Below are 15,597 nucleotides of genomic sequence, written 5' to 3' on the forward strand. Positions count from 1 at the left end.
CACATGAAAATTAAAGCAATTTTTCACTGTTCCACTGCTGGGCAAACCACTTCCAAACGAGGAAGGGGCTAGGTCTTGAATTCACCACGCTAGCCAAATGCGGGTTTATGACTCTGCATGCCATAAAGAAATGTGAAAGAACTTTAAACAATGACATGCAGGGTTCCATGACGATGTTTTCCTTCAACTATTTCTCTTCTCAGGTCGATGTAGATGGAGAAGTAACGAAGAGTGTTCTAACTTGGCACGTGAGGAGAGAGGACAGTGGAAGACAATTATCTTGCAGGGTCTCCAACCCATGGTTCCCGGCTCACACGCTTGAAGATTCTGTTACTTTGGATGTTATGTGTGAGTAGAAGTTTTGTTCTTATTTATATCGCTACTTCGGGGAAGAAAGGGCGTAAAAGCCACTTTTGGCCAAAATGAGTTAATAATGCAACTTTGTTTAGTTTTCGACGCTCTATCGATCTGTATATTTAAAATTTCAATATTCCCAAAAAAATGGCTTTTACCCCCATGATTTTTTTCTCACCAAAACCATTTTTATTAAAAAAAATTGACGTATATGACATTATTTAATTATTTCAAATTAATAAGGGCGTATCACCATAGTATGAAAGAATATTTGGTCGTAAATACAATATTTATTACGTATAAATTAACTAAAATTGATAAAATAGTATAAAATAATGGTATGTTTGTAATTTATTCTACTATGTAGGTATTGGTGTATTAAATAAATAAATTTAGTTAAGATGCAAATCAGTTTTATTCATCCATAAATCAAATCAAATTGACAATAATTAGTAATCTTCTTTTTTTTCTATTTCCTTTTCTGTTTTTTGTTTCGTTTTCTTACTTTTTATTAGACGATAGTAATTATTTATCACAGTTAACTTAAAATTTAAATTAATGAAAATAATCAAAGTTCAATTCAATTAAATCTTTTCTTTTGTTTCACTATTCATGAATCGTGTGCATTTAACTTAACAGGTAGGTAACCTAATTCGTTATAATAAATTTTGTAATATAGAACTATGATAAATCAGATAATAATAATTATTATGCTATTATTTTGAGCTTCTATGCACCTTAATTTCAATATTCACCACATTAAATCTTACAAAATTATAATAATTGTAGGTTTACTCACGATAATTGTTATAAGTGGTGCAGTCATTACGACCTTTTCACTGTCTAAAGATGGTTTATACGACACGATGTATGTTAGCATTATAGATATTTGTGGATTTACGTCCTATAGTACGTATTTATAGACGGTGTAAAAGCCATTTTTATTAAAATTTTGGGTCGTAAATCCATCCTATCTTCTAAACCATAAGGTCTACTTAAAATTAAGCTTCTTGATATTAAAGAGCACTTAAATGCAAGTAAATATCACCAATTCATTCGAATTTAACTCTATTGGAAAAAAAGTTATTTTCCAAAATTTAAAAAAAAAATCGTTTTTTCGCTCCCCTGTAAAGTTGCTATTTTGGCTTTTACGCCCTTTCTTCCCCGAAGTAGCGATATTGTTAATCATATAGCACAGGTTTTTGTTCTCAAATTCTTTTGTAACACTCTCGAAAAAAAATTTTAAAGCTAGTCTTGGTGGTAATTGGTTAATTACCTGGCCTTAGAAAACCATTTTTATATTTTCCTCCATCTCAAAATTATGTGTACCTAATTGTTTAATTAGTTAGTAGTTATTTGTATACATGAAAATCTCATTTATTTTGTTGATACGTCATAACATATTTTTACCCGATTACAACTCTTCCACTTACTTTATCGCAAACCAGTTCAAATGCATTAAAACGTTCAAACAAACACCACGAATACAATAGCGGACAAAATAATTGACCCAGCAGTAAAAACAAGTGAAAACCCGGACGATATATCAAACGTACACCACACAGTAGATATCGGGGGCGGCAGAGTTCCGTTGTTCACCGGAGTCGTGTGCCAACAAGTTTGTCCCCAAGTTTAAATATTATCGCGAAGCCTCGTGTGCTGCGACGATACTGCGCAATACGGCCTTATTATGGAGTATTTGCAACTGTTTCTAGTTTGAAATGGATAGGTTTTAGCTAAAGAGTTAGTCTGTTTTGGGGTTCAAATGTAGTGCAATTGGGAATCTAATTATGGTAGAAATTATGATTCTATGTAACGTGTAATTCTGTAGGTGATTATTTGTCATATACAGGTTATAAAAGAATCTTAATCATGACAGGTGTATAAATTATACATTCATGATAGGTAAGTACGCAGTGCTTCACGCAAATATCTATATGTAGTAAAAAGAGCACTAGTTTCTACCCGCAACTTCGACCGCGTGAAAATAACTCCTGTTGTAAAAGGCATCCTATAGGTTCATCTAAGTTATAGAGTATCTGTGTATCAAATTTGATTAATGGCCGATTAATTTTTTTTTAAAGAGTAAAAACACACTCACAAACTTTCCCATTAATAATATAAATAGGATTCTTTTAAACTATAAACAGAATGAGTTGTTTTCGAAAAATACTGCTAGATCTTTGTCAATATTTTCAGAAAATCAGGAAGACAACTCAGTAAACTACCATTTAAGACTAACACTATTAGTTGATAAGGTGTCTAGACTATTGAGTTACCGTAATGAAGGCTTATACTCAACAGTGAGTGGAAGTAAACTGATTAGATAGAAAGACAGATAACTTGATCAGTGAAAAACTATGCGCTTTGAGTTCCAATCAGCTAATGCTATTGAACTGTGTATAAGATGCATTGCAGTGAAAATATAGGAAGGAATAAGTACTTTATAACTGGCTAGTCATTTTTAAGTGTCATGATTATTTTGATTTCGAAATTGATTGATTTTGAGATCATTGATAAAGTAAACGGAACTTAAGTGTATCTTTAAGTTAAACGTGTAGGTTGAGGTTACATACAAAGCTTTGGTGGTTACTGGTTTGTGTTTATTTTAGTAAGTTTACGAAGTAGAGAATAATGTTATTAAAACGAGAATTACAAAAACAAGTTCTCTCCTAAAGTGACATTCAAATCTGAAATTTATGAGTGGGAGCTCAACTAAATACGATTCCACTACGACCGCAGAAATTTTAACAGATTTTGAGTCAAGTCAAGATATTTTTTTTTTACAGAGGCCTACAAAAAATATATATTTGTTTTGACTTCATTCTGCAAATTTACCAACTTTTCATTCTTTAATTTGTAAATAGTATTAAAATATCATTATTCCAATATGTTTATGCTGAATGAAAATTCATATACACAGGCATAACTAGAACAGTTGCCAACTGTTTGAAACTATCATGACAATACAAAGTTCTCATACTCAGTTACATTAAACAGAAATAGTGCTACAAACATAAACGTTTAAAGAGATTACTTCAAAAACGTAAGCCAAGTTTATCTCGTCAAGTTAAAACATTATCACTTATTGTCAAGTGTACGGCCTCAAGTGTAATGCTTGCCAATGTTTGGACCAATGTTTGTAAGGACTATTTGTTTGGAGTTGGATACAGATTGCAGCTGTTTTTGCTTTGTTATTAATTAGCTGATTGTATTTCCAAGAACGTTTAGTTTAACATTGATTTTAATTTTGTCTTCGTTATTGCTGCGACTGTTGAGATAATTTCAAGAGAGTTCAATTGAAGAAAAGTACCGCAGAAAAACACATGTTTTATTGACAAAATAATGTATTATAAGATTTATAAGTTGTATACGTCACTTTGATATTGAAACTATTATTATACACCGATATTGACTGATAGTATCCAATAATTTGAAAACGGGATCATAGATTGTTTATTAATACATAAGTGAAATCTTCACCGGATACGTATCTTTGTGTGCAACTGGTAAAAAAATCTGCGTTATCGAAATCAACAAACATTGGCTCCAACATTTGCTCAACGATTGGCTCCAATCTTAAGTGAACAAAACACGACTTCAAAATTAACAGTCAGGTTATTTAACTTTTTGAAGTTGTTAGTAAACTTGTGCGCGTGTGGGGATGTTAAATAATGTTGTTATGATATAAACAAGTGAGGGCACACGCGGGATTAAAGATGGACGGGTTAAGTTTGACAATGATGGAACATGGTTTATGGTTAATGTGATGAAGTAAGAGATGGAGACATGAAGGATGGGGAAGAATAAATCCTTAAGTTAAGACAAGTACTGGATCTGTTAGGTAGTTGATGTTTTATTGACTAGTATATAAGTAGTCTACTAAAACGTTTCGTAACCTATGGAAAACGCACAGAGCTACTAGCAAAATTGCCATACTTTCTAAATTTATCCACATTCATATTAAAATATTTTTTTGACTTGCGTGATGTTTGGTACAATACTTACTATAAATGAATAAAGATAAAAATTGTCTTTTTCGGCCTGAGTATGTAGACAGACTAACAAAAAGTGATAATAGAAAAAACACACAAAATATTTGTATTTTGCATGTTTTTTCCCGTGACAATGTAGGCGAGTAAATTAGCAGTGTATTCTGCGAAGATCGGAGCAAAAATAATGCTTAATTTAACCAGAAACTCTATAAACGAAATAGGAACAGAAAAATCAAAACAAATAATAAAATAAAAAGCCCACGAGAATAGCTAAACCAATCAACAAACTCAAGCAAAGCATTAAATTTCCACTCAGTTATACAAAACAGTGCTAAAACAACTTTTTATACCGCACGCGGGAAATTACAAATAAAATTCGTTATTTTCAAAACTTATTTTATGCACGTACGAAATGCAGTAATACCAGTTGCAAAACAAACAAACAACGTAATAATTGTACTGTTGCCTGTTCCCCAGGTTCAGACTGAAACAAAGACTATTTTAATATTTTTGAGGAATATTATGCCTACACGCAATCGAGATTTTTACGTTAATGAACAAAGCAGATTAACGGTAGTTTATCTATTCAATAGCGTTTTTATTATATGAGTAAGTTAAACGCTATTGAATAGATAAACTAACGTTAAACGTACGTCAAAAACCGAGTAATAGAGGAGTATGAGATACTTCTCAATGTAGATCGGCTTTACTCATTGAATAAAATTTTTTTGGAGCTGTGAATCAGAAGGTACATTTTTTAAAGTTATAGAAACAAGTGTGACGAATAATGACTAAGTTCAAGTGTGTATGCATAAAGTATTGTTTGAGAGTAACGCCCCAGTTTCTGTTTTAAGCGGCCTTTTAAACAATAATCTGTCTTTAAATAAAATTAAGAGATAAAAATACCTTTATTTAGATATTTTTTTCTTCCAGTCCTAAGTGAAAAAATAAAAACAAGAAATATTCTTCTTTTATTATTTTTTTTATTAGCCTATATCTATATCCCACTGCTGAGCAAAGCCTTGAATTCCAGCCTCTGCCTATTATTGCGTCCGGCCACCAATCCAGGAATACATCCAGGTCATCAGTATTGTAAATACTTTGTCTATTTTAACAAATAGTTACTCTTCTATATCTCTACTTGATCTACGTCCCAAGCGTTATGTAGGTCCGACTTTGTCAGAGCATCCGTGCTTTGAATAAACAATTCTGCTGTTGTCTGGCCCAATAGAAATATTCACTTATCTTCACGCTTCGTCCATTCGGGGGTGAGCACCCCTGAATGTAGAACTAGAATTTTAAACTAAATTGCTGTTTGTGATTATTTGGAACATTTTGGCCAATTTTCTACACAGAGGTGCATATTACTATGGTCCTTTGTATATACGATAATGACCACTGAACAAAGATAATTTGGTTCACTTGCAATTATGCAATCATGGCTAAAACTATGATTGTTATACACAACAAACCTGTGACAGAAACAGAAATTTGTTTAGTCGACGCGTATGTTTATATTTAGTCCCGATTTTTTTTACCCAGTTCTTTTTTCTAGGTACTTGTTTTTTGTCATTAAAAAAAAACTGAATAAAATATCACGTATATCAGTTAACAACAAGTGTATGCAAATTGATGGTCACTATTCAGTACATTGCTGCTTTGACGTAACGTGTTAAGCTTTTCGTGGCTTCATATGGGTCATTTAGACCTTTGAGACAAATTCAGTAGCTCCAGCGCATCTTTTAAAATCACTTGAGCGAGGTTCAAATAAGTTATAAAACATCACATTATTTTTAGATATAAGCTTCAACTTATTTCCACCGTTAAAAGTAAAATTGTTTTTACAATACGAAAAAATTCACGTCCCACTTTCGTTTGAACAAGTATTAAATGTCCCGGCATTTAAATGTTAACTTAATTATTTCTAAGTTCTTAGAAATAGCGCGAATCCCAAAATATTATTCCTTTCAAATTTGTTCAAGAAATCACTTTATGAATTCTATCAGTAATCAAATTCGCTTGTCCTAATACTGTTATCCAGAAGTTGGGAGTTCTGAGTTCTAGGAACTATTATGTTTCAATGGCCTTTAAAAGGTTAGGTTTATGTAACTTGGCGACAAGTCTAATCAATCATTGAATGATTAGAATTTCAAGTTTGGGATATACTTTGTTTTATTGATTTTGTTTGAAAGTCCTTTTAGGTTGATAATTTTACGTATAAAGTTTGCTAGTTCAATGACCTGAAATTTTGCTAATTAGATGTGGATTCTTGCTTGCAGAAAATGTAAGGTTCTAAAACAAGATAAATAGTGCCTCAAGCATTAATGCCTGTACTATATTATATTATGAACGTATGATATTTATCAAAAATTGTAACGATTTTAGTACCAAAAGCCAGGTAAACGTACCAACAACAAATAGTACCATTGACAAAATATGCAACTGTTTAATTCGCAACTATAGACATCAAAAACATTTCAAATTTATTAGTTTTCAAAAACCAGGAAAAGTTATTTCTACCGCCACGGTTACACTTCTCTTACACGTGTCAATTTCATTTTACATTTTCCTGCGTCATAATAATATTCAGACAAAAACATTTTCGGTGCAAACTTCACAATGCATGTGAAAGTTTGACCTAATTTAGTTTTAGTATATCACACTCTGATGTGAATACAACTTTCTCCCAGTAGCTCGATTCTCTACCGCTATCGACTATCGACAACCGGCTAGCTGTCAAAAAATGTTGTATGACAATCGTTTCAGCGCCTCTAGCGGGCGTCGTAGAAACTATTTTTGCGGTACATTTCAAATGTCAAAGTTTTGATACTCGAAAGTACCGACTGTACAGAATCGAAAAAAATTGTAAGACAATCAGTTTAGGGCCTCTAGCGGGTGTCATAGAAACTATTTTTGCGGTACATTTCAAATGTCAAAGTTTTGATACTCGAAAGTACCGACTGTACAGAATCGTGCTACTGTATTCCATCGTTGCTTATTAATTCAGGTCTCGTACTTAGTAGCTAATAAAAACAAGTCTGAAAACAATCAATGACCTAGTTTTCAGTTTCGTCTCGAATTTAAAATGGAAATCTATTTGTTAATGGACGAGATAGGCAGGCTAGAATGCTGAAAGAATAATGAGATGAGGAATGAAAGCTGGTTTGGATCTCAAATTGAAAAGAAAATGGAATTTCGTAGTCTGTTTTCACCCCTAAGGGAATTAACCGTGATGATTTTTCTTTGTTTCTCTTTAGAATATTTATTTTTAGGATTCCTAAATCTAATATTACCTAGATCCTGTGGATTAGCTGACTGTGGGAGTATAAAACACATGTAGTACTTTTTTTTTGCATGAACAATTTCAAATATTTGGCTCTCATTCACCCTCTACAATCATGGATGTGCACTATGTATGTATCACTTATTGTTTCTACATAAATCTTTAGGAGTTGTCTTGTTCTGATTCCTATCGATATAAGATAAAGTATTGACATTGTGTAACTCAGACAAAGTCTATGTAAGATGTGAAAGCACTCTACGACTTTAACCGTATCTACCAAAAAGCACTAATTAGTTTACACGTCAGAAGATTTTTACGAGTTTGCAAAAGAAGTTGTATAAGTAATAGTAATAATAATATTAACATTGTTTCAGATCCACCAGTAACACAAATCTCTTTAGTGGAGCCGAAAGAACCTCGTCTACTGCGAGAAGACGAGAATGCTGAGCTTCTGTGTTCCGCTGATGCGGCGCCACCGGCTGTCAACTTTACTTTTTATAAAGGGACTGAGGTAAGAAATTAAAGAAAACATCGTTTAATACATTTATTGAGGGCATGCAAAGTCCCCAACCCGCACTTGGCCAGCGTGGTGGATTTAAGGCCTAAACCCATCCCCCTCGTTTGGGAGGAGACCCTTGCCCTGCAGTGGGACAGAAATGGGTTATTAAAAAAATACCTATCGATTATTCTCTGTTACAAAGCTTTTAGACTTTTGCCTTGCATGACTTCTATCAAAGTTGCAATAGGCTTAATGCAATAATTATTACTTGCTACTTGCAAGTAATAATTATGTGTTCTCGAGGTAAAAACTTTGGTATCCTTGACGTTTCATCACTGGTTGCTTAGACCGAGGTCACTAGCTAACTGGCGGCTATTATCAGATCACAGGAGGTTGACAGATCATACATACAACTCATTTATCTGGTGGTGTTCATTGCAACGAAGCACGGTTAAATTTTAAATAGTCTAAGAAAGTTTTAGAAATTATCTACTTGATCTGTTTTAAAAATTCTCGGTATCCAGATATCGGATCGCTGTTAGAAAGAGCAATCATCAAATACTTCACAAAAAGTAGAAAATTACTTATAAAAAGGTTTTATATCCAAAGCTGACACATTTTAACAGCGTAAACTTGTTATTTGGCTTACAGGAAATTACTTATAGGCAAAATTACGCGTGACCTTTGACCTTGAAAGTTAGAGGCGGATCTGATTACAGAGGCCACGTAACTTTTGCTTCGCGAGTCGTTAATACACCGATAATGTTATAAAACTAGAAAATGAGTTTGTTATATTTTAAATTATGGTAGTGAAATGTTATGTGCATGAACTAGTTTGTATAAAGTTTGGGGCTGTTGTCTGCAATGCAGAAGTGAAAAAAGCAATACAATTTATTCTTATAATTGTTAATGGCGAAACGTGGGTGTATTTTATACATCTCTGTCTACACCTTCGGGTATAACAGGCGGGATGTTATGTATGTATAGTATTTATTATATTAGTAAAGCGACAGACAGGCAGACAGACAAACAAAAATCTTGAAAAGAAAATCAAACATGAATAAAATATGTGAATAAGTAGTTGTTGTCCGTTAATGCAAATAGGTCGAAATGACAAACAAAATTAAGGTCTAAGCGGTTTGTCCTGTTCATCCCTATGTATTTAATCGTCATTCAACATCAAAGATAAATAATTTATTGTAGGTCACAAGTTCATTGTCTAGAATACTGTTGATTGAATTATTGCTCTGGCTTCAATTCAAATCAATCAAGTCAAATAAAGTTCATGTTCTCAAACTTGTAATCAATCAACCAACTAACATGATGAATTATTTTTATTTTAAAACTAAAGCTGACCCGCGCAACTTCGCCTGCGTCACATATTTTCCACGTTTTTGGAACATTTTTACTGGTACTCTGCTCCTGTTGATCTTAGCTTAATGTAATATAGCCTATAGCCTTCCTCAATAAATAGGCTACCCAACAGTTAAATAATTTGTCAATTCGCATCAGTAGTTCCCGAGATTAGCGCGTTCAAACAAACAAACAAACTCTTCAGCTCTAAAATATTAGTATAGATAGCTAGCAGGCGTGACTCTGCTTACGTAGAAAAAAATCACCCCACTAGATAGATTAAAAGTCGTTTTGAAAAAAAAACAGCTATGTTTGATCTTAGGGTCTTCTTTCAATTATCTCCATATTGAATTTCATGGAAATCAGTTCAGCGGTTCATAGACAGAGCTTTGCGGGCACACAGAGATTTTTTCATTCATAACATAATAAAGCCGGTAATAGGTTATCCGACACTATTTTATTCATAAAGGTGGTTTCAAACTATATGGTATAGCGAAGAGGCTCTACTACATAGCATGGCACTCACATGACGCGATGTTATCGCAAGCATTTGTACTATACAGCATGCTTAGTTAACTACAATCTTTGAAGAGTGTGTACAGATGCACTAATATGTACAGCGCAACGGACTGGGTTGACTATATGCTATTATATTATAACGTAGTCTGAAACCCCCATATTTGACAAGAAACTGTCCCTAAGTATGGTTATTTTAAACACACAAAATACTGCAGAATTTCCGAACTCTAAGGTAAATAGTAAGTTAGCATGTTCCACTAAGTCTTGAGTAGCGTGATACGATAATGAGTATTTAATTGTTTCTTCGTGAAAATTCAATTTGTTAGTAGAAAATAACTTCATAATAACGCGCTGTGGCTGTCATAATTAGTTTTTGCTTTGGACATTAGTCTGGACGTTAAATCGATGGAACGATTTAATTTGATCAACTAAAATGATTGGGGCTAAAGTAAACTAGGTTTATAGTAATACATTTTATTTACTCTTGGGAATTTTCCAGCTTAGGAAATCCCACACACATTGAAATATGTTAGATCCGAAAATTGATCATGCAATCGGTAGTCGAATCTCTTTGACCTTACGTCATTCTTGAAATTAATTTAATAGGCAAGAGGTTTAAGCCGCATATAAACATACTGTCAGCTTGTAAACATGAAAACAAAATAGCTGCTGTTGTTGAATCATAGAAAAGTTGACATATAAATGCTCTTTTTGATCCAGGTCCATCTAATCAGAGATGATCCCATCGGCGGTATGTCAATAGAGGGCAACAGACTAGTCATCAGAGGTTTGAGAAGACATCACTCTACAGTATACAGGTGTCGGGCAAGGAATGCAGAAGGCAGTGCACTGAGTGATCCACTCACTTTGAATGTCCTTTGTGAGTATTAATAACTTAGCTGTAGTAAAATATTTTTTGGAGAAAGTATTTAGTCAGAATAAGTTGAAGACCAGGTCAGTCAAGTGATGAAATCCGTTCTCATCATTCCATTTTGCAGTCAGCAGAGTTACCATACCTACTACACTGGATAATTAGCAAATGTTTTTACGAGTATATCAACAATTGTCGCTCATGAAAAACCATTACAAGTTAAAATACAAAAACACTAGAAAGAGTAACAATGAAATACTAGTCACAGTGATTACAATAGCAGGTACATAAAGGAATAACACATAAACTAACTAGTTAAAACGTCTTTGCAATTTGCATTCTTGGTCAATTGATAAAGGTCAGTATTAAAGATTTCATTTTTTGCAGCTCGACCAGAATGTGCATCAGGCAACGTCATCCAGCAACTAGCCGGAGCACCTGGTGGTGAAGTCAGGGCGAGGTGTTCTGTATCAGCGCCAGTCAGCCGTGATGCTGGACCATTGAGGTTCTACTGGACTTATAACGGAACTAAAGATGTTTTGCCCGTGAGTAAAATGTTCACGAAGTTCTAGACTGCTAGTTTAAAAATTATTTAATCGAGTATCGAGAAAAGTGCATTAAAAAATATCTTCCCGTATTAAAGGTTATGGTTTGAAACGTGTACTTTCTTTTCTATATGTGTTCGTAATATTTAAACTTGACTGAGATCCAGGATATTTATTTCAGACTCAGGGGACTTCAGAAATGGTAACAATTTCAAATATAACAAATACAATAAAATTATAGCCAATATATGCATCTGCATGGACGAAAATTGTATAATATGAACATCACCTAAGAATAATATGTTATTAGCATCAGCACATAACGCACAAAAATATTTATTCCACACACCACCAACAAAGCATCAGAATGCATCTACCACAAATAAATATTACTTGATAATAATACTACTATTTGACCTCAGATACCTGCATCAAATGTCACAGTGATGGGAACTACAAGTACTGTGATCCACGGTCTACCGTCAGAAACAAATGAAGATCTGGGCTGGCTTGCATGCTGGGCCAGTAATGATGTCGGCAACCAACGGGAACCCTGCCTCTTCAGGATTATGCCTGCTGGTATTGTTATAAAACATCACAATTAACATCTCTTTAATCATCCAGTTTTACTAACTACATCATTTCAAGTTTTTGGGATCACGATATTCTCTACGGTACTTGATGATTTGTTTTTTATTGTATAGAAGGACATTTAAAATTGAAATTGTACTGCAAAAAATTGGACGGAAAGTTATCTTCGATAGAATACTATCGACTATATTAATAAATATTTGCGTAACACTTTATTCATGCAGTGCAACAAAATTAAATTAACAGCATCTTAGCAAGGATTTTTAAATATATTATTTTATAGTCGCTAATTATTGGAAAGACAACAGAAGGTTATCATAAATCCGAGTCCAGAAGTCGATTGTACTTTATTCTTCTCAATATCAACAAATACAATTCATCTTTGTCCAGCGCTACCTGAACCGCCAAACAACTGCGAGATAGAAAACGAACTGCTCCACTGCGAGCCGGGCCACGATGGCGGTCTACCCCAGAAGTTCCTGCTCGAAGTCCTGGAGGTACGCCACCGCGCTGAACCGAGCGACCTCAATGAAATCTCCACTATGAACGACCAGGTGAGCGTGGCTGATGCCGTGCTAACAGTGACCTGCATTTTGTCTTCATGTCAATAACTGTTTGATGTTGTGACCCTTTTCATCTTATTCATATTTATCCATTGTCCTGTACCATGCAACCATTTTTTCGTCACGATCATTACTGAAATTTTAATTTTCCAAAATTTCAAGATTTTTTCTTTGAACCATCAACACCTTCTACACTATTAACGTCATTATTTAATCCTTCCACCTTATTATACTTGCCAGTCTCTATTTTTGTCTGTCTCTTGTTAATGCAAACAGATTTCAATTTGCAATTACAATTTCAAGTACTTATAAATCTTTGTATCCTGAATGTAACCTACCCTTTTCGCAATTTTTATATGGTCTACGATTTATATTTTCATCTAATGTCATCTTCCTTTCATCAGCTGGTTGAAGCATCTACCGCGATCCCGTGAATTGCATTTTAATAAAACGGTAACAGAATTTCTTTTAATAATATTTTATATCACTGCCGTCCAGATTTGTGTTACTAATGACTTGATTATTTTGTTAATAACCCACAATGTCTTAAAGACCTCATCTTTTAATACGTACTTAAAATAAAAGTAATAATGTTACTTTGTTTACAATTTTTCTAGATAAAACCTTTATTTAAATAGACGTAATTATGCATAATATAATATGTACCTATGTTTTTGTCCCTTTGAGGTAATTTCAATATCGCCAGATGGACCAATTTATTCAAATAAACCCAATTTCTAAAGTTTCTTTTAAATCCGTTTCAACAACAAAATCACGAAAACATAGGACTTTTGTAAACCACAGCAATTTACTATGTTACACCATAAATACCATCGAAAGGCTATAAAAAATTGTTAAAAAACCCTCGAAAACACACCAGTAACTGTCCTCAATAGATTTGTATGGCGAGTTCGGTTAATTCATAGCCAGTTTTTGTAGTACTATTGGATCACAGATATTTTTATGTTGACTTTGCATGTATATTCTATCGAATGAACGTGAGTGTTGAACTGTGAAGTGTATTTTCCTTTTGTGTTCAAAACTGGGGTGTATTTGTTTTACTTTGATCACTTTATTTTGTGGGCGTTTACAGAAATTTCTATTTAGTACTTCAACTATATAATGTTCATACCTAACTTGATTAAATTGATGTCAGGAAAAGATAGTCTCATAAATGGCAAAACTCTTGCTGAGCAAGGGCTTACTCCTAGATCAAGGAAGGAGTGAGCCTGGTGTGATGAATTACGGATTTGAGACTCGGCATTCCTTCTAGAACTGTGTTAAGACTCGTTCACAGTAGTATTATGTGCATAAGTCGCGGTAAAACCGTTACAAGTGTTAAAAAGTAACAATTTGTGGATAAGATACACTTAATGTATGTCTTTCAATATTTATCATCAAAACATTTGTTTTCCTCTTAGGGAATTTCCGCCTTCGGATTGACTGAAGCCGTCTACCGAGTGCGAAACGACAAGCCTCAATTTGCACTAGATGCTCTGTCTCCTGGCAAATATACATTGCTGGTGTACGCTGAAACACCACGAGGAAGATCACCAAGACCTGCAGCGTTGCACAGCGTGAATATAAGAGCTGCCGATGATTTGGATAGACCAGGTAAATAATTACTTAGTTAATAATTTGCCCTAGCGTAAGATGAAAAAACTATTACCTACCTACGATTATTATCTCTAATGTAGCTCTTTTTATTGTACCTGTATTGTACTGTATATTTTTAGTTAAGCTTCTTTTTAATTCAGTTATATGGCCTAGTAGATCTAGTAAATAAATAGTACTTGGCAATGTCAAAAGTATACATCAGCTATTAAACTACACGCAACTTTTTTTAAGAAAGTCATTAGAGTTTTTTCGGTCTTTAAAATTAGAAGTATTATTGTTATCTGAAATCATCATAACCTTAATATCCTTTTTTCTTCGTACCAGGTTCCCTCCAAACCATGACACCAGCTCCACCACAGTCACCACCAGTGACTGACAACAGCGTAGCTTTACTAGTCGGTGCTGCGTTATCGTTGATTCTACTGACTATACTGACTACGTTGTGTGTGGCAATGATAGTCATGTGCAAGAAGAAGAGTCGGCCGAGGGATTCGGAGCAAAAGTAAGTTAGATTCTCTCTCTCTCTCTACCTGGCTATTTGTCCCATATGGTAGTGGGGTCAGCCTTCCTTACATTCTTCCTCCACTTCGCCCTATCCTTGACGTCGTCTTCCTCAACCTCACATGCCTTCATATCTCGCCGCAACACTTCTGTCCACGTGGTCTTAAAAGTAAGTTAGATTGAAGAAGAAAAAAATATAGTAGATTACTTGTTTCAAACTGTATAGTGCGAGACTTACTGCTTACTTAGTAAGGTCGTTTTATTAGTAGGTAATATAAATTGGTTTATTTTATTAGAATCAGGTACAAAAGAATATAGATCGTTTGGATGGAGAATTCGATTTTGCAGCTTATTACGTAGTCGTCAATTGAACCAAAATACAAGACACAATTCAAAATAAATTATGTACTTAGCAGATTTTCCAATGACATAATAGTCTCTGGCACATGATGGTATTATAGTTATAAATCGTGCCGTTTATTAACAAAATCATTTATATACTTTTTATTTCTTAGCACGATCCTGCGAAGAAACGTGGGCGTGTCCATGTACGGTGGGTCCTCAATCGGCTCCAACGTGGTTCCAACCGTCGTGGTGAGGGGACACCGAGGGTCCAGGGTTCTAGCTGCTAGATGGTCTGGTGTACTTGATGATGCGCCACTTGCTGTACTGGCTTTGGATACAAGGCCTCATGGTAAATAACTCTACTACTAAGTATATGTTTTTAAATACATAATTATTAAGATCAATTTATTAACAGTCAGGCTCAGACCAAAATCAGATACTCGTGTTCTTCACACAAATATTCGTAAAATATAAATCTGGTAATAGGAGAGTTCACATTTTTTTTATTATTTTGGAGATATTTTTATATTTCTTTAGAAACCATTTAAAATGATTTATGAC

General features: G+C 34.0%; 1 protein-coding gene across 2 annotated transcripts in view; it reads left to right on the forward strand.

Annotated features, from left to right (window-relative positions):
* Positions 1-15,597, forward strand: part of LOC142980889 (protein turtle homolog A-like) — a 112,636-nt gene that overhangs the window by 91,649 nt on the left and 5,390 nt on the right. Inside the window, exons 8-17 of one of the 2 annotated variants that reach the window (XM_076126474.1) lie at positions 204-348; positions 8,007-8,143; positions 10,724-10,883; positions 11,262-11,419; positions 11,601-11,621; positions 11,842-11,998; positions 12,401-12,564; positions 13,995-14,187; positions 14,515-14,692; positions 15,207-15,385. In XM_076126474.1, the coding sequence (XP_075982589.1) occupies positions 204-348; positions 8,007-8,143; positions 10,724-10,883; positions 11,262-11,419; positions 11,601-11,621; positions 11,842-11,998; positions 12,401-12,564; positions 13,995-14,187; positions 14,515-14,692; positions 15,207-15,385 (1,492 nt within the window). The remainder of the gene's footprint in view (positions 1-203; positions 349-8,006; positions 8,144-10,723; positions 10,884-11,261; positions 11,420-11,600; positions 11,622-11,841; positions 11,999-12,400; positions 12,565-13,994; positions 14,188-14,514; positions 14,693-15,206; positions 15,386-15,597) is intronic. The other variant, XM_076126475.1, reaches the window with a different exon arrangement.

Source organism: Anticarsia gemmatalis, chromosome 19 (assembly GCF_050436995.1).
Source record: "Anticarsia gemmatalis isolate Benzon Research Colony breed Stoneville strain chromosome 19, ilAntGemm2 primary, whole genome shotgun sequence".
Classification (NCBI taxonomy): domain Eukaryota; kingdom Metazoa; phylum Arthropoda; class Insecta; order Lepidoptera; family Erebidae; genus Anticarsia; species Anticarsia gemmatalis.